This window comes from Phocoena phocoena, chromosome 13 (assembly GCF_963924675.1).
Source record: "Phocoena phocoena chromosome 13, mPhoPho1.1, whole genome shotgun sequence".
In the NCBI taxonomy this organism is placed as follows: domain Eukaryota; kingdom Metazoa; phylum Chordata; class Mammalia; order Artiodactyla; family Phocoenidae; genus Phocoena; species Phocoena phocoena.
Window position 1 is genome coordinate 27222198 of NC_089231.1, and position 18746 is coordinate 27240943.

Genomic DNA, 18746 nt, shown 5'->3' on the forward strand with positions numbered 1-18746 from the left:
CACTGCAGAGAGAATGAGTCCAAGTTCTGGGGTATAAGATAAAATTGCTCCACGATTGGGCTCCAATTGACCATTTCAGCAGCATCTTTCAACATCTTCTACTACCACTTCCACACACACACTCCCTCTCCCTCCCCCGATCTGCACACCTTTCACTCTTTCCCACACCTACCCCCTCTCCCTGTTCCCCCCACCTCACCCACATGCCTTCCCTCTCCCCTCCCTTTAGCTGCTGGCCTTACTCTTTCTCTTCGGAATATGCTTTCTCCTCAGCCTGTGACACCATTTCTCTTCTTTCTGCTTCTCAACTTCCTGCTGCCAGTCGCTTCCTCTGAAACTTCCCCTACCCGCTCTAGACAGGGCTGTCTCTCCCTTCTCTTGCTGCAGACATTTTGGGAAGAACGTGACTGCTATTGTTTAGGAAACCAATGCTCCTCTGCTCCAGTGCTTTTCAACCATGGCATTATGGCGCCTTGGCCTGGGTGAGGGGTGCCACGTTGTCGGGTGTGTCACGATTTTGTATTCTATAGTTTGAAAATTATTTACTTAAAACATCCACTAGAGCAGATTTAATATGTCCCCTTTAACTGTGTTACTATTACTTGCTTCCAGTGGTAGACGAGGAGAAATGACAGTGAGAGGCTGGAATTGCTGACAACCTAGGCTATGACAGTATGTCTAGTGTGAGAACACCATCTGTCCATGTGTTGTGAAGTAAAGCTGGACACCCACTCTTTGAGGGCAGTGGCTATTCCTTTTTACCTTCATAGTCTCCCAAGGCCTGTCATAGAGTAAGCACTCAGTAAATGTTTGTTGAGCAAGGGAAGGTGCGAATGTATGAATGAATAATGCGTCCATGTAGTTGCATGTGCTATCTCCCAAAGACATTTTGTTTCTCTGAGATCAGGGGGTGGGGGTAGGATGAAAGGGAGGTGGGGGACTAACAAGGCTTAAAGTACCACTTGCCTTAGACTCTGGGACAGTGTGAAAAAAGGCAGACCACACCTTAGCAGAATTTCCTATAGTTTCCTGTTCAAATGTTTGTCTTTGGTGTTTTCCTTTAGTCTGTCTCATCTCAGAGTTTAATCTCCTCTTGCTGGCTCTTCCCCAGAACTCCATGTCCTCACATTGCCTTCTGACTGACCAAAACCCCAAATGGCCCAACCCACAATGTCTTCTCCCTCCCTCAGTCTTCCGCATCCCACCCCCTCAGGTGGTAAAGGAGGACATTAGTGCCCTCTATTAAGAGTTATGTTTTTAAGTTATGTGCAAAACAGCAAGCTCCATGAATCAGATAGTCCTGAATACAAATCTCTCTTAATCGAGGTGACGATTCTAATGAAATGAGACACAATAGAATTCATCTGGCAGCTATTAATAATATGCATGTGGTAATTAGCATTAATAATAAGTACTATTCTTAACCAACCCAAGCTCTTCCTTCTCTTTGTTAGTTTCCTGTAATGGGGGCTGGCAGCTTCCTGTAACCTGCAGTTTGCTCCTAAACTCAGGTGCACTGACACACCAACTCCAAAAAAGATAAAGGGAAGTGGAAAGGGGCACTGGATGTCGTCTGGGGGAGGAGGACTTAGGGGGATGGGGATGTACAGCAGAGGGAAGGTCTAGGGAGGTGTGGTCAGGTGGCAGAGAAGGTGGGTAGGATATTGTTGTCAGCTTGCACTGAACCCTCTCCTTCCCCCTGTTGTTTCCATACCAGCCATCTCATATATTGTCACCGTCTTCACTGGGGATGTCCGGGGTGCTGGGACCAAATCCAAAATCTACCTGGTCATGTTCGGGGCCAGAGGGAATAAGAACAGTGGGAAAATCTTCCTGGAGGGCGGTGTGTTTGACCGTGGCCGCAGAGACATCTTCAACATCGAGCTGGCTGTCCTCCTCAGCCCATTGAGCCGGGTCTCCATCGGACATGGCAATGTGGGAGCCAATAGAGGCTGGTACTGTGAGAAGGTAAGGGAGGCTGGGGAGGACCCTGCCCTGATTCAACCCTTCTCTTTAACTTTCAAATACAAACTCTAATCTGCATCCTACTTCCTACTTCCTTTGCACCAGTTACAAAGTACATGAGAAATCCCTCTCACGGGGCCTTTTTTTTTTTTATTCAAACAGAAAGTCACAAAAATTATAATCATCCTCATCAGTTCACTCAGTCCCATGTAATTAATTTTTTTTATCGTGATCTTTTGTTGGCACTTTTATGAGTTCATCAGTTTCCCATTAGAGTTCTGAAAATGCTTCTTCATTCAGTTCAGCAGTATAGTCAGTTACCAGAAACCTGTACTTGTCAGAGTCTTTTCCATGAATTCCTTAAAGATGAAACCCTTCTAGAGGAACATTTTCGCAAAAGCATCAGAGTACACCCAGAACTGTCTGTAACTGACAAAAGGCTTAAAAATGACCACGGTTAAAGATTTGATGAAAGTTCATAATAATGCAATTGACAAGGAAATTTCGTTATTTCTGAGATATACATTTTAAAGTAATAACTAGAATTATGACTTATAATATGATACCAGAACATATAAGATTTTTAGAAATTTCATGTAATGTCTGAAACATTTATATTAACATATTTCCATACAAATAACCCAAAGAAAGTTTAGTATGAGTTGCTTTTGTTTGTTTGTTTTTTATACTGCAGGTTCTTATTAGTCACCAATTTTATACACATCAGTGTATACATGTCAATCCCAATCGCCCAATTCAGCACACCACCATCCCCACTCCACCGCAGTTTTCCTCCCTTGGTGTCCATACGTTTGCTCTCTACATCTGGGTCTCAACTCCTGCCCTGCAAACCTGTTCATCTGTACCATTTTTCTAGGTTCCACATACATGCGTTAATAAACAATATTTGTTTTTCTCTTTCTGACTTACTTCACTCTGTATGACAGTCTCTAGATCCATCCATGTCTCAACAAATTACTCAATATCCTTCCTTTTAATGGCTGAGTAATATTCCATTGTATATATGTACCGCATCTTCTTTATTCATTCATCTGTCGATGGGCATTTAGGTTGCTTCCATGACCTGGCTATTGTAAATAATGCTGCAACGAAAATTGGGGTGCATGTCTCTTTTTGAATTATGGTTTTCTTGGGGTATATGCCCAGTAGTGGGATTGCTGGATCATATGGTAGTTCTATTTTTAGCTTTTTAAGGAACGTCCATACTGTTCTCCATAATGGCTGTATCAATTTACATTCCCACCAACAGTGCAAGAGGGTTCCCTTTTCTCCACACTCTCTCCAGCATTTGTTGTTTGTAGATTTTCTGATGATGCCCATTCTAACTGGTGTGGGGTGATACCTCATTGTAGTTTTGATTTGCATTTCTCTAATAATTAGTGATGTTGAGCAGCTTTTCATGTGCTTCTTGGCCATCTGTATGTCTTCTTTGGAGAAATGTCTATTTAGGTCTTCTGCCCATTTTTGAATTGGGTTGTTTGTTTCTTTAATATTGAGCTGCATGAGCTGTTTATATATTTTGAGGGTTAATCCTTTGTCTGTTGATTCATTTGCAAATATTTTCTCCCATTCTGAGGGTTGTCTTTTCATCTTGTTTATGGTTTCCTTTGCTGTGCAAAAGCTTTGAACTTTCATTAGGTCCCATTTGTTTATTTTTGTTTTTATTTCCATTACTCTAGGAGGTGGATCAAAAAAGATCTTGCTGTGATTTATGTCAAAGAGTGTTTTTCCTATGTTTTCCTCTAAGAGTTTTATAGTGTCCAGCCTTACATTTAGGTCTTGAATCCATTTTGAGTTTATTTTTGTATATGGTGTTAGGGAGTGTTCTAATTTCATTCTTTTATATGTAGCTGTCCAGTTTTCCCAGCACCACTTATTGAAGAGACTGTCTTTTCTCCATTGTATATCTTTGCCTCCTTTCTCATAGATTAGTTGACCATAGGTGTGTGGGTTTATCTCCAGGCTTTCTATCTTGTTCCATTGATCTATGTTTCTGCTTTTATGCCAATACCACATTGTTTTGATTACTGTAGCTTTGTAGTATAGTCTGAAGTCAGGAAGTCTGATTCCTCCAGTTCTGCTTTTTTCCCTCAAGACTGCTTTGGCTATTTGGGGTCTTCTGTGTCTCCATACAAATTTGAAGATGATTTGTTCTAGCTCCATAGAAAATGCCATTGGTAATTTGATAGGGATTACATTGAATCTGTAGATTGCTTTGGGTAGTATAGTCATTTTCACAATACTGATTCTTCCAATCCAAGAACATGGTATATCTCTCCATCTGTTGGTATCATCTTTAATTTCTTTCATCAGTGTCTTATAGTTTTCTGCATACAGGTTTTTGTTTCCCTAGGTAGGTTTATTCCTAGGTGTTTTATTCTTTTTGTTGCAGTGGTAAATGGGAGTGTTTCCATAATTTCTCTTTCAGATTTTCCATCATTAATGTACAGGAATGCAAGAGATTTCTGTGCATTAACTTTGTATCCTGCTACTTAACCAAATTCATTGATTAGCTCTAGTAGTTTTCTGGTAGCATCTTTTGGATTCTCTATGTATAGTATCACATCATCTGCAAACAGTGACAGTTTTACTTCTTCTTTTCCAATTTGTATTCTTTTATTTCTTTTTCTTCTCTGACTGCCATGGCTAGGGCTTCCAAAACTATGTTGAATAATAGTGGTGAGAGTGGACATCCTTGTCTTGTTCCTGATCCTAGAGGAAATGCTTTCAGCTTTTCACTATTGAGAATGATGTTTGCTGTGGGTTTGTTGTATATGGCCTTTATTACGTTGAGGTAGGTTCCCTCTATGCCCACTTTCTGGAGAGTTTTTATCATAAATGGTGTTGAATCTTGTCGAAAACTTTTTCTGCATCTATTGAGATGATCATATGGTTTTTATCCTTCAATTTGTTAATACGGTGTATCACATTTATTAATTTGCATATATTGAATAATCCTTCAATTCCTGGGATAAATCCCACTTGATCATGGTGTATGATCCTTTTAATGTGCAGTTGGGTTCTATTTGATAGTATTTTGTTGAGGATTTTTGCATCTATATTCATCAGTGATATTGACCTGTAGTTTTCTTTTTTGGTGACATCTTTGTCTTGTTTTGGTATCACGGTGATGGTGGCCTCGTAGAATGAGTTTGGGGGTGTTCCTTCCTCTGCTATATTTTGGAAGAGTTTGAGAAGGATAGGTGTTAGCTCTTCTCTAAATGTTTGATAGAATTCGCCTGTGAAGCCATCTGGTCCTGGGCTTTTGTTTGTTGGAAGATTTTTAATCACAGTTTCAATTTCAGTGCCTGTGATTGGTCTGTTTATATTTTCTGCTTCTTCCTGGTTCAGTCTCAGAAGTTTGTGCCTTTCTAAGAATTTGTCCATTTCTTTCAGGTTGTCTATTTTATTGGCATATAGTTGCTTGTAGTAATCAATCTCTCATGATCCTTTGTATTTCTGCAGTGTCAGTTGTTACTTCTCCTCTTTCATTTCTAATTCTATTGATTTGAGCCTTCTCCCTTTTTTTCTTGATGAGTATGGCTAATGGGTTATCAATTTTGTTTATCTTCTCAAAGAACCAACTTTTAGTTTTATTGATCTTTGCTATTGTTTCATTCATTTCTTTTTCCTTTATTTCTGATCTGATCTTTATGATTTCTGTCCTGCTAAATTTGGGGGGTTTTTGTTCTTCTTTCTCTAATTGCTTTAGGTGTCAGTTAGGTTGTTTATTTGAGATGTTGCTTGTTTCTTGAGGTAGGATTGTATTGCTATAAACTTCCCTCTTAGAACTGCTTTTGCTGCAACCCATACATTTTGGGTCATTGTGTTTTCATTGTCATTTGTTTCTAGGTAATTTTTGATTTCCTGTTTGATTTCTTCAGTGATCTCTTGGTTATTTAGTAGCATATTGTTTAGCCTCCCTGTGTTTGTATATTTTACAGTTTTATTCATGTAATTGATATCTAGTCTCATTGTTGTTGGAAAAGATACTTGATATGATTTCAATTTTCTTAAATTTACCAAGGCTTGATTCGTGACCCAAGGTGTGATCTACCCTGGAGAATGTTCTGTGCACACTTGAGAAGAAAGTGTATTCTGTTGTTTTTTGGATGGAATGTCCTAAAAATATCAGTTAGGTCCATCTCGTTTAATGTGTCATTTAATGCTTGTGTTTCCTTATTTATTTTCATTTTAGATGATCTCTCCATTGGTGAAAGTGGAGTGTTATTAAAGTCTCCTACTATGATTATGTTACTGTCAATTTCCCCTTTTATGGCTGTTAGCATTTTCCCTTTGTATTGAGGTACTCCTACGTTGGGTGCATAAATATTTACAATTCCTATATCTTCTTCTTGGATTGATCCCTTGATCATTATGTAGTGTCCTTCTTTGTCTCTTGTAATAGTCTTTATTTTAAAGTCTATTTTGTCTGATATGAGAATTACTACTCCAGTTTTCTTTTGATTTCCATTTGCATGGCATACGTTTTTCCATCCCCTCACCTGCAGTCTGTATGTGTCCCTATGTCTGAAATGGGTCTCTTGTAGACAGCATATATACAGGTCCTGTTTTTGTATCCATTCAGCCAGTCTATGTCTTTTGGTTGGAGCATTTAATCCATTTACATTTAAGGTAATTATCAATATGTATGTTCCCATTACCATTTTCTTAATTGTTTTGGGTTTGTTATTGTGGGTTTTTTCCTTCTCTTGTGTTTCCTGCCTAGAGAAGTTCCTTTAGCATTTGTTGTAAACCTGGTTTGGTGGTGCTGAATTCTCTTAGCTTTTTCTTGTCTGTAAAAGTTTAAATTTCTCTGTTGAATCTGTATGAGATCCTTGCTGGGTAGAGTAATCTTGGTTGTAAGTTTTTCCCTTTCATCACTTTAAGTATGTCCTGCCACTCACTTCTGGCTTGTAGAGTTTCTGCTGAAAGATCAGCTGTTAACCTTATGGGGATTCCCTTGTATGTTATTTGTTGTTTTTCCCTTGCTGCTTTTAATGTTTTTTCTTTGTATTTAATTTTTGATAGTTTGATTAATATGTTTCTTGGCGTGTTCTTCTTGGATTTATCCTGTATGGGACTCTCTGCACTTCCTGGACTTGATTGACTATTTCCTTTCCCATATTAGGGAAGTTTTCAACTATAATCTCTTCAAATATTTTATTAGTCCCTTTCTTTTTCTCTTCTTCTAGGATCCCTATAATTCAAATGTTGGGGCATTTAATGTTGTCCCAGAAGTCTCTGAGACTGTCCTCAATTCTTTTCATTCTTTTTTCTTTATTCTGCTCTGTGGGAGTTATTTCCACTATTTTATCTTCTAGGTCACATATCCGTTCTTCTGCCTCAGTTATTCTGCTATTGATTCCTTCTAGAGAATTTTAAATTTCATTTATTGTGTTGTTCCTCTCTGTTTGTTTGCTCTTTAGTTCTTCTAGGTCCTTGTTAAATGTTTCTTGTATTTTCTCCATTCTATTTCCAAGATTTTGGATCATCTTTACTATCATTACTCTGAATTCTTTTTCGGGTAGACTGCCTATTTCTTCTTCATTTGTTTGGCCTAGTGGGTTTTTACCTTGCTCCTTCATCTGCTGGGTATTTCTCTGTCTTTTCATTTTGCTTAACTTATTGTGTTTGGGGTCTCTTTTTTGCAGCCTGCAAGTTCGTAATTCCCGTTGTTTTTTGTGTCCCCAGTGGGTAAGGTTGGTTCAGTGGGTTGTGTAGGCTTCCTTGTGGAGGGGACTGGTTGCCTGTGTTCTGGTGGATGAAGCTGGATCTTGTCTTTCTGGTGGACAGGACCATGTCCAGTGGTGTGTTTTGGGATGTCTGTGAACTTATTATGATTTTGGGCAGCCTCTCTGCTAATGGGTTGTGTTGTGTTCCTGTCTTTCTAGTTGTTTGGCATGGGGTGTCCAGCACTGGAGCTTGCTGGTCATTGAGTGGAGCTGGGTCTTCACGTTGAGATGGAGATCTCTGGGTGAACTCTCGCCGATTGATATTACGTGGGGCCGGGAGGTCTCTGATGGTCCAATTTCCTGAACTCGGCTCTCCCACCTCAGCAGCACAGGCCTGACACCCGGCCAGAGCACCAAAACCCTGTCAGCCACACAGCTCAGAAGAAAAGGGAGAAAAAAAAGAAGGAAAGAAAAATAAAATAAAATAAATAAAGTTTTTAAAATAAAAAATAATTAAAATAAACATATTTTTAAAGTAATTTTTTTAAAAAAAGAAGAGAGCAACCAAACTAATAAACAAATCCACCAGTGATAAGAAGCGCTAAAAACCATACTAAGTTAAACATAAAAATCAGAAACTAGTCAGTCGCATACAGCAAACCCGAAGTCTACAGTTGCTCCCAAAGTCCACCACTGCAATTTTGGGATGACTCATTGTCTAATCAGGTATTCCACAGATGCAGGGTACATCAAGTTGTGAAGATTTAATCTGTTCCTGAGGCTGCACAGAGAAATTTCCCTTTCTCTTCTTTGTCCGCACAACTCCTGGGTTTCAGCTTTGGACTTGGCCCTGCCTCTGCATGTAGGTCACACTCTGGCATCTGTTCTTCACCCACACAGGAGGGGGTTAAAGGAGGGCTGATTAGGGGGCTCTGGCTCACCCAGGCCTGGGGCGAGAGGGGTACAGAATGCGGCACGAGCCTGCGGCGGCAGAGGCCAGTGTGACATTGCAACAGCCTGAGGTGTGCCATGTGCTCTCCTGGGGAAGTCGTCCCTGGATCATGGGACCCTGACAGTGGCGGGCTGTGCAGGCTCCTGGGAGGGGAGGTGTGGATAGTGACCTGTGCTTGCACACAGGATTCTTGGTGGCTGCAGCAGCAGCCTTAGCATTTTATGCCTGTCTCTGGTGTCCGTGCTGATAGCCATGGCTCACACCTGTCTCTGAAGCTCTTTTAGACAGTGCTCTGAATCTCCTCTCCTCGTGCACCCCGAAACAACAGTCTCTTGACTCTTAGGAAGTTCCAGACTTTTTCCCGGACTCCCTCCTGGTTAGCTGTGGTGCACTAGCCCCCTTCTGGCTGTGTTCACGCAGCCAACCCCAGTCCTCTCCCTGGGATATGACCTCCGAAGCCCGAGCCTCAGCTCCCAGCCCCCACCTGTCCTGGCGGGTGAGCAGACAAACCTCTCAGGCTGGTGAGTCCTGGTTGGCCCTAATCCTCTTTGCGGGAATCTCTCCGCTTTGCCCTCTGCAGCCCTATTGCTGTGCTCTCCTCCATGGCTCCAAAGCTTCCCCCAAGCCCGCTCCCGTTTCCACCAGTGAAGGGGCTTCCTAGTGTGTGGAAACTTTTCCTCTTTCACAGCTCCCTCCCAGAGGTGTAGGTCCCCTCCCTATTTTTTTGTCTCTGTTTTTTCTTTTTCCCTACCCAGCTACGTGGGGAGTTTCTTGTCTTTGGGGAAGTCTGAGGTCTTCTGCCAGCGTTCAGTAGGTGTTCTTTAGGAGTTGTTGCACATTTAGATGTATTTTTGATGTATTTGTGGGGAGGAAGGTGATCTCCACGTCTTACTCCTCTGCCATCTTGAAGGTCCTCTCAGTGGTGGATGCCATTTAAAAATTTTTTGACATTTACTTTACAATGCGCTTCAATTTATGTATATGTTCCAAGAGTTGAATTTAAGATTTTGACTTTATTTATTAAATTCAGTTTGTTAGTTTTGTTTTTGAACCTTCTATCTCCTTAATAGCATTTTGTCTGTTTGATCTATTAATTATGAAGAAAGATATGTTGAAACTTCCAATGTCGGTGGTAGATATTTAAATTTCTTACTGTAGAACTAACAATTTTTGCTTTATATAGTTTTAGGCTACGTTGTGAGGTGTAGAATTAGTATAACCTCTGGTTAATTGAATCTTTATCACAATCCTATCTGATACTATCTAGCTTTTAACTGATAAATTTAGTCATTTATGTTTTTTATAACTATTAACATGTCTGTTTGTCCTGCTTTTACTATGTCTTTCTTTTTTCTTTTTTTTTTTTTTGATTAACTGATTGGTTGTGGGTTTTATTTTCTTGATAGTGATTTGGAAATTATTCACTCTCTGGTTTTTTTAGTGGTTACTATTGAAATTTTAGCATACATACTTACTGGGACAAGACCTAAATTTAACCACCATCCCTAATTCCCTCTTAGACAAATCAAGAACCTTAGAAATTTCTAATGGTAATAATCCTGCATCTAGGTTGCATGCCAATTTTGAAAGTAGAGTATTTTAGCTCTCCTTTGAATTAGTTTTAAATTCACATATTATATGCTGTTGTTTTGTAGAGTCATATTTGTCCAGATTTACCTACCTGTTTGCCAGTGTGTTTGCTTGACAATTCTTCTTGCCTCTAAGACCTCTCTTCTGGTGTCAATTTTCTTCTTCCTCCTGAAGTAATATGCTTTAGAAGTTCCTTTGGTTAAGTAAGGTCTATTGGTGGTAAACTCTGTTTTTGTTAATTTGAAAATTATTTTATTTCATTTTCATTCTTGAAAGAAATTTCAGGATACAGAATTCTAGATTGAGTTATAATGCCCCCACCCCCCAATATCCTCTGGCTTCTGTTAGTCCAATTGCCATCATCTGTCTTTTCTCTCTTGACGCTCTTAAGATCTCTGTCTTTGGCATTCTGATGCTTCTCTTCAAAACATCTAGGTGTGTCTGGGTTAGACAGAATGCCATGTTCTAAACCCATAAGTTCAGAATGTGGGTAGAGATGGAGAAGGTGTAGGAGAGAAGGTTAGAATGCCATGTTCTAAACCCATAAGTTCAGAATGTGGGTAGAGATGGAGAAGATGTAGGAGAGAAGGTTAAATAAGGATCAAGTCCTGAAGAGGGTAGTTAGTTTCTGTATTAAATTATAGATATTAATCACCTTTTATGTGACTGACCTTTTTTCCCCAAGACAAATATAGGGTATTAATTTAGTATTCTAGTTAACTTGGTTCAGATGGAGATTTTACAATGTGCATAAGGAAATATGGTATTCAAAAAGGGTATGTGTATAGAGAAAAATGTTTGAGGTTTGGGCTGGTAAATTGGAATATGGATGATACCTACTTGGGAAGATTTCTTAGAGGAGGTATTTCTTGATCTAAGATTTAATGAGATAGGCAGTGGGAAGAAAAGTGACATTCCTTGAGGGTAGTAATGCAGACAACCCTAAATGTGGGGCTAAGGAGGCTGTTGAACATTACAAAGAAGTCCCAGCCAGGGGACCTACTGTAGGAGATGTGATCTGCTCCCCCAGGTGGTGATTTTGTGCCCCTTCACTGGCATCCAGCAGACCTTCCCTTGCAGCAGCTGGCTGGATGAGAAGAAGACAGATGGGCTGATCGAGAGGCAGCTCTACGAGATGGTGTCTCTCAGGAAGAAGAGGCTGAAAAGTAGGTGGAGGGGCCCAGAGCCAGCAAAGGCCAGGATTGTCAAACCACTGGGCGCTCCTTCTTCTCAATTCTCCTCTGGAAAGGAAGGGAAAGGGTCCCCCAGGGACCTCAGTTCTCCAAGGTACAGACCACACAGAATTACAGACATGGCACCAAGGCTGATACTCCAGCAGCCCCAAATCGTTAAGCTGCTGTGATGGGCTAGTTGTTAAACTGAATGGTTGCACACACTGCACTCTGAATGTACTGGCCATAGGGTGGGTGGAGTCAACTATTCCCCCTATTAAAAATATACTAATAGACTTTCACCATTAAAAGGAACATTAAGGCACACTCTCTCAAATAGCAAGGAATCCTTGGCTTCCCAAATTTAGTATTTGTTATAATGGGTTTCTGAGAGTAGGACACACCTGTATACAACCTGCACTTCAGTCCTGATCACCTTTGATTTGCTTGTCTTCCCCACTGGTAGCTTGAAAATCTCTTCACTTTTGAAGTTAATGGTACAACTTGACCTGTCTCTGCAGAATTCCCGTGGTCCCTGTGGGTCTGGACGACCGACTTGAAGAAAGCTGGTACCAACTCTCCTATCTTCATCCAGATTTACGGGCAGAAGGGGCGGACAGATGAGATTCTCCTGAATCCCAACAACAAGTGGTTCAAACCCGGAATAATTGAGAAATTTAGGGTAGGAAGAGGGACAGAGTGGGAGGGAAGAAAGAGAAAGGGGTGTAAGAAGCATTTGTCATGGGATTCTGGTTTCCTAAGCCAGGTTTGGATCAAGTTTGAAGACAAAAAGGTAAAATAGAGACCCTAGGCCCCTGCAAGGAATGCCACATTTAATGTACGGGCAATGTACTGATGGGGTACAGTTTAGATCTGGCCCTTCATCTGAATCAAACAGTCCAGAACCAAGCATGGGAGAAGAAGCAAGTATGTAATGGCTTTGGACATTCAGGAGCCCGGTGACTTGGGGAATCATTGTAGAACAGAGACCCTGAGCACAGTTAGTGTCAAACCGCCCAGTGTGGACTGAATTAGAGAGTGAGGAACAAATTTTAAGGAAAGTATACATTTTGGAACATTTAAAAAGAAATTCAGCTTTAAATTTTCAGTATGTATATAAGCAGAGCAAGGCTTGTTTTGTCAACGGAAGTGCTGCTCTGACCTTTAGGTAAGAATAATTTGTAATTTGCAGCTCTCTTCTCAGAGCACCCCCTTGGCGCTTCTATTATACCTTCAGTTCATTGCTCTTTATGTATTTGTCTTCCCGGCTAGACTTGGAGCCCCTAGGGAAAGGGCATGACCACTGTATTGATCTTTTTGTCTGTTTCAGTGCCCAGCAGAGTCCTGGGGCTTGGGCCTGTGCTAATTTGCAGGGCTGCCATATGGATTTTGTAATTGAAAGCTTATTGCTTGGAAGATTTTATTTAGTCTGGATCCTACTGTGGGTCAGTTATTTTTGTTCAGTTTCACCAGCCCAGATTGAACCTTAGCTCTACGTGGCTGTCTCTCCCTCATGTGCCATTGGTTAAAAGAGCACAAGAAGATAGAATATATGAGGGTGGTTTGAAGCAAACCCACCCTTGATGCTGAAGAAACAGCTCAAAGTGGGTACCCTCCTGGCAGGGGGTCAGCTATGAGGGTAAACACATTTCACTTGGTTCTGTCCACTCAGGCCTTGTTATTTCTCACCATAGATTGAGCTCCCAGACCTCGGCAGGTTTTATAAGATTCGGGCGTGGCATGATAAAAGGAGTCCTGGTTCTGGATGGCATTTAGAAAGGGTGAGATGTACCAACTTGGGGGTTAGAAGGTGGTTGGGAGAGGAACCAAAATGGTCTATTTCTAATGACCTTGTCTTGTTAGTTTGCCTTTATCTGTTGGGAGTGTGGGTGGGGAAGGGTTGTAGTGAGACCTAAATTTGGACACATGACACATGGACTTCCTGACGGGGACAGGACTTCCAAAGTAGACTAAGAAGTTGCTTAGGTTTCAGCAGACTTGCACTGTGTCCTAGTCACCTGGCTGCTAGGCAACTGTGGGTCTCCAGGGGACCAGAGGGACAAATATTAATCTGGCACTCCACCTTCCACAAGAGTCATCCCTAGGGGACGGCCTTGTCCTCCTTGAGATGAACTAGCAGAACGGGAACCTCAAGGCATGGATGAATACTTCTGGTACACCACTTGTTCACTCCAGGACTTCATTCCAGATGACCCTGATGAACACCCTGACCAAGGACAAGTATAACTTCAACTGCAATCGCTGGCTGGATGCCAACGAGGATGACAATGAGATCGTTAGGGAAATGACTGCCGAGGGTCCAACAGTACGGAGGATAATGGGCAGTAAGTATTGACTGGCTCTCATCCTGGGGGAGGTAATGGAACTCTTACTCGGTGTGCCAATGGGTGTCTAGCCCATGAGCTGGTAGTCTTGTCCACTATGCATCATCAGGCTCCTTCTGAATGAGGAATGGGTTTAGAAGGTCCTAGACTCAAGACCGGCTTTGTAGTAGCCATCTCCATGATGCTAAGGCTTTATGATGGGCATGGGTGAGAATGGGGAGATTTCTGGGTCTTCAGGTTGGCTATGAGGGCATGAGAAGAATCCACACTGAACAGTATTTCTCCACACACTCCCTGAAATTAAAGGAAACATCCTCTTCAAATTATGCATAAGATGGTCCTCAAAAAGGAAGGCTGGATCTGGGCTCTTGTAGCCACACTTGACTGCTCCCTTATGAATTCTCTATTTCTTTTTGCGGCTAGTAGAAGAGAGCTGAGCTTTTAAATAAATTTATTTATTTATTTTTGGCTGTGTTGGGTTTTCGTTTCTGTGCGAGGGCTTTCTCTAGTTGTGGCAAGCGGGGGCCACTGTTTATCGCGGTGCGCGGCCCTCTCACTGTCGCGGCCTCTCTTGTTGCGGAGCACAGGCTCCAGACGCGCAGGCTCAGTAGTTGTGGCTCACGGGCGCGGTTGCTCCGTGGCACGTGGGATCTTCCCAGACCAGGGCTCGAACCCATATCCCCTGCATTGGCAGGCAGATTCTCAACCACTACGCCGTCAGGGAAGCCCGAGAGCTGAGCTTTTAATCTGGAGTCTAGCATCCACATTCAAAGAGGGAAAAGGAGATCATTTTGCCTCTAGGTTATACCGCCAGAGTGCTGGCAAATACACGGCACGTGTCCTATCCTTTTCTCTTGGCAGACATTACTGAGTAATCACAGCATTTTCTCCCATTTAGTCTGAAATGAGCTTCATAGCCCTCAATATAGCACTGCAAGCAAACATTAGCAATTGATCAGAATTGGCACTTAATATAATTAACCTATTTTCTATCCTTATGGCTGTGCTTAATTTTTTTTAAATAGTAGAATAACATTGCAAAATTACAAAAAGTAAATTACGATGTCATCGATAGTTCCAGTAGTCCTTCTAAGTATTTGGATAGTGTCACTTCTCAGGCATTTGCGCACCCAGTAGAAGCTCTGTATATATAGTTTTAAACAATTTGAACAGAGTTAAGTACACAGAAACATAGAAACCCCAAACAGCAAATATCTAAAAAGGGATCACCCTGTTAGTCTAATTAGGCAATGCATGCAATTAGTACTATTTTATGATTCTTCTTCATTTTTAATTAAAATGGACTATGGAATTAATTAAAATGGACTAATTAAAATGGACTATGGAATATTTGTGTTCAAAGGTCCTTAAAATAGATTGATGCAGATAAGGAAACTGAGGAAGTTCTTGCCCTGATTATATAGTTAGAGACAGAGTGAGACCTAGACCAAGATCTCCTGCCTCCTAGGTCAGCAAATTATACTCTGCCTTTTCACATTCAGCAGTATTTTCTTTGGCAACAAGGCTATCATCTCCCTGTAAATATGATAAATAACATATGATTCCTGCCCACCCCCCAGTTAGGACTCTATGTGACATGTATCCCACCAAGGCAGAAACACACCCGCTGTTACCTGATCGGCCCTCTTTATGTGCCAGAATTGAGCCTGCAGGTATGAACAATTGAGGAGATGGTCTTGGGATCTAACTGCTTTCTAAATCCTTCTAACCAGTTCTCATAATTTTAGCTCCTCATCCTTATCTCCAAAGTTACCTGGTGCTGTCATTCCTAAGACTTTGCAACCTTACTTCTCAAATTTCACAGCTGATAGGTGTTAAGTCAGGGGTCTGGGGTGGGGGGCTCAGGAATTTGTCCAACAAATTTCTAGGGGCTGTGGGTGCTCCTGGTGAGGACCCACTGTGCTAAGGTACTGTGAAAAGCACACTTTTCTAGCTGTGCTCCAGCTTCTGAAATCTGGTTGCTGTTGTCTATAGTCATCCCTTTCCCTGAGCCTTATTGGTGAACATTTTTTGTTTGGTTAAATCTTTAAAATCTTTTGTTTGGTTAAATCTTTAAAATAAAAAAAAATCTTTAAAATTTAAATCTTTAAATTACTCACTATCAGGTATTTAAACTCACTATCATTTTAGTGAGTTTTTTTCAGAGAGAAAGCTGCCATTTTTACTTAAATGCCCAGGATGTTCTTTCACCTCCATCTCCTCCGTACCTTGACTGAAGCATGGCTCCCCTCCCCCCAAAACCCAGTTTTCCGTCCTCACAACTGTGGGGCTAGCGGGAGGGGGCATTCTCCTGACTCCCACTGCCCTTTTGGCCTTGAGGCTCACACCACCCACAATGTGGCCTCTGCCCCAGCTCATTTCCATCTTCTGTTCACTCTGGACATGTTCCTCTTTTGCAAGGTGCCCCCTGGTCATTCTCTAGACCCCTCAACTTCTACCATTGTTCTAGGACAGTGAACTAGTGTGCTTGGGCTGCCATAACAAAATACCACAGACTGGGGGGCTGAAACAACATAAATTTATTTTCTCACAGTTCTGGAGGCTAGAAGCCCAAGATCAAGGTGTTGGCAGGTTGGCTTTCTCCTGAGACCTCTCTCCTTGCCTTGAAAATGACCATTTTCTTGCTGTGTCCTCACATGATCTTTCCCCTGTGTGTGTGCTCATGTCTATGTCCTAATCTCTTCTTATAAGGACATCAATCATATTGGATTAGGGCCCACACATACGACCTCATTTTACTTTATTTACTTCTTTAAAGATCCTACTTCCAAATACATTCTGAGGTACTGACGGGTTATGACTTCAACATATGGATTTGGTGGGGGGACACAACTCAGCCCATAACAGATAGTGTCTCTGAAAGTATGCTCAAGGTCCCATTTATATAAAAATTGCCTAGAGTGTTTGTTAAAATGAAGATCCCTGGGCCCAATCCCAGATATACTGACTAGGCTCTCTGAGGGCTATGCCTGGTAATCGGTATTTTTATCAAACACACCAAGTAATTTTTGCACATATCAAAACCTGAGAGCTTTTGTTCCACTTCCATCAATGTCCATGTGGAAAACCCATTCATCCACATGCTGGTCCTCGTCCACTTTGCTCACCTCCACCTCCCTCCCATGCAACCAGCCACTCCTCGGTACCTCACTTGGGCTCATCCCACAAAGCTGCTCCTCTGAACTCTGACTCAGTCCCCACCTCTGACTCAGGCTCCTGCCCTCGCAGGCCTCTCATGACCTTGATGACACTCACACCACCCTTGAACTTGAACTCCATCCAGTTCCTTCCTCCCCACATTTCTCCTGCTCTGTCAAGGACTTGTGGGTGTGTGGAGGATGTATTTTAGGGACAAGAAATCATCCAGGGGAAAGAAAAAGTGGTCCTGAAATTGTGCAGGGTTCAGGTAGACTGTGGAGGAGGACATAAATTCAAGAAATACTCTGAAGGTGGAACTGGTAGGAGTTGAATGAATGCAGTAGACACAGTAGGGAGGTAAACTTCCCGCTGAGGAAGATGGGAGAAACTTTGTTCAGGCATTTGAGCTAGGCCTTGCATGGTGGGGATGTGATAGATAAGGAGAGATCACGGTGGGAGGGGCAGGAAGGAAGAGCATTTCTATAGGTTACATACAAAAACACCCTTGAAACATTTTAAACAGTGTATAAGATATGGGGCTATCATAGCTGTCTTTTGTTTGTTTTTGCCTTCTGTGATACTATTAAAGAACAACTGCAATTTAAAAAAATTCTCTAACGACTAGTATTGGATTGAAGTGAGATAAGCTGGGACCTGGCACCATTTACTGGAGTGCTTGAATCTCTAGCGACAGAATACAAAGCAACTATAAGGGACTAAATAAAACTGCACACATAACTGCAGTTGGGGGCAATTATAAGATACAAGAAGAGCACAAACCAACTGCCATTGCTGAGGTACCGGGAGCAAAAGCATAATCCCTGCACACAGCACCGCCAAGGGTGTGGACAGACACCTAAGCTGCCCCTCCAGCCTGACCCACCAATCCGCCCCCACCCTCACCCCATTTAAGGGACCAGCTTGCCCTCCTCAGAGAGCAAGCAAGGGCACCTGCTACTTGTTTTCACTCCCTTGTACTCTGGCACGAGTCCCACTAAAGCCTTGCCTGGATTTCTCTTCTGGCCTCTTATCAATTTCTATTGATTAAAGACTTCAAGGACCCGGGTTAGTGACAGAAGGGCTGTCTGTCCTGGCTATAAGCACAGTTTAATGCCTTCTGGGGGTCCTTGGCAGTACTTTGGAGCCCATATCAACTCGAATTTCTTTTCCCCAACTGTTCTTTCTGGCTCACATAAATTCCTCTTGTTCTTGGAACACTCCCATGTCCTCACTCACCTCTACAGGAACTCAAATCTCCTTTTCTGGTCTGGATGCTTCTTTGTAACAGTAAATAGAGCTGGTGGCAACATCTCACTTCCCCAGTTGGTACCAAGGTATACCAAGGTATAATGTGCAGGGCTTCCTGAAAATCCCTTCAGTGGAGAGTCTTGGACTCATGTAAAATGAGTAAATACCAATTTAAAACCAATTCTCTATGTTTGAAATTGTGTACTCCTAGTTTACTTAAAAAATAAGGGTCAGTCAAACAAGCAATTAACACCACGTCTGAGAGCCAAGATGCCTTCCGGGGTGATTGCACTGATTAACACAGACCAGGAGACACAGACAAAACACTCACCAGCCCACAATTTATCTCCACCTTGCCTTTCCCTCAGGAGCTATGTGAGATAGCAAAACCAATGAGATCTGCATTCTCCACCGCATGTCCAGCAGAAGGGATTACATACCACTGATGAGCCAGCAAGAGACCACTGGTCTCAAGTGCTGAAAACTGTGGCTTCTTGCTAATCAGGCTGAGCTGTAATTTTAAAATTAAAGTACAAGAGGCTCTAGTACTTACCCATCTGTTTAAAGTCTTTCACTGCTGATGGCTAATATAATTATTTTTAATTGTCCACAGACTTCT

At 41.9% G+C, this 18746-nt stretch overlaps 1 protein-coding gene across 2 annotated transcripts in view; it reads left to right on the top strand.

Annotated features, from left to right (window-relative positions):
- The window catches only part of LOXHD1 (lipoxygenase homology PLAT domains 1), a 198858-nt gene that overhangs the window by 53988 nt on the left and 126124 nt on the right, over window positions 1-18746 (top strand). For both annotated transcript variants that reach the window (XM_065889869.1, XM_065889870.1), the window contains exons 8-12: window positions 1718-1968; window positions 11234-11369; window positions 11897-12057; window positions 13070-13156; window positions 13585-13720. In XM_065889869.1, the coding sequence (XP_065745941.1) occupies window positions 1718-1968; window positions 11234-11369; window positions 11897-12057; window positions 13070-13156; window positions 13585-13720 (771 nt within the window). The remainder of the gene's footprint in view (window positions 1-1717; window positions 1969-11233; window positions 11370-11896; window positions 12058-13069; window positions 13157-13584; window positions 13721-18746) is intronic.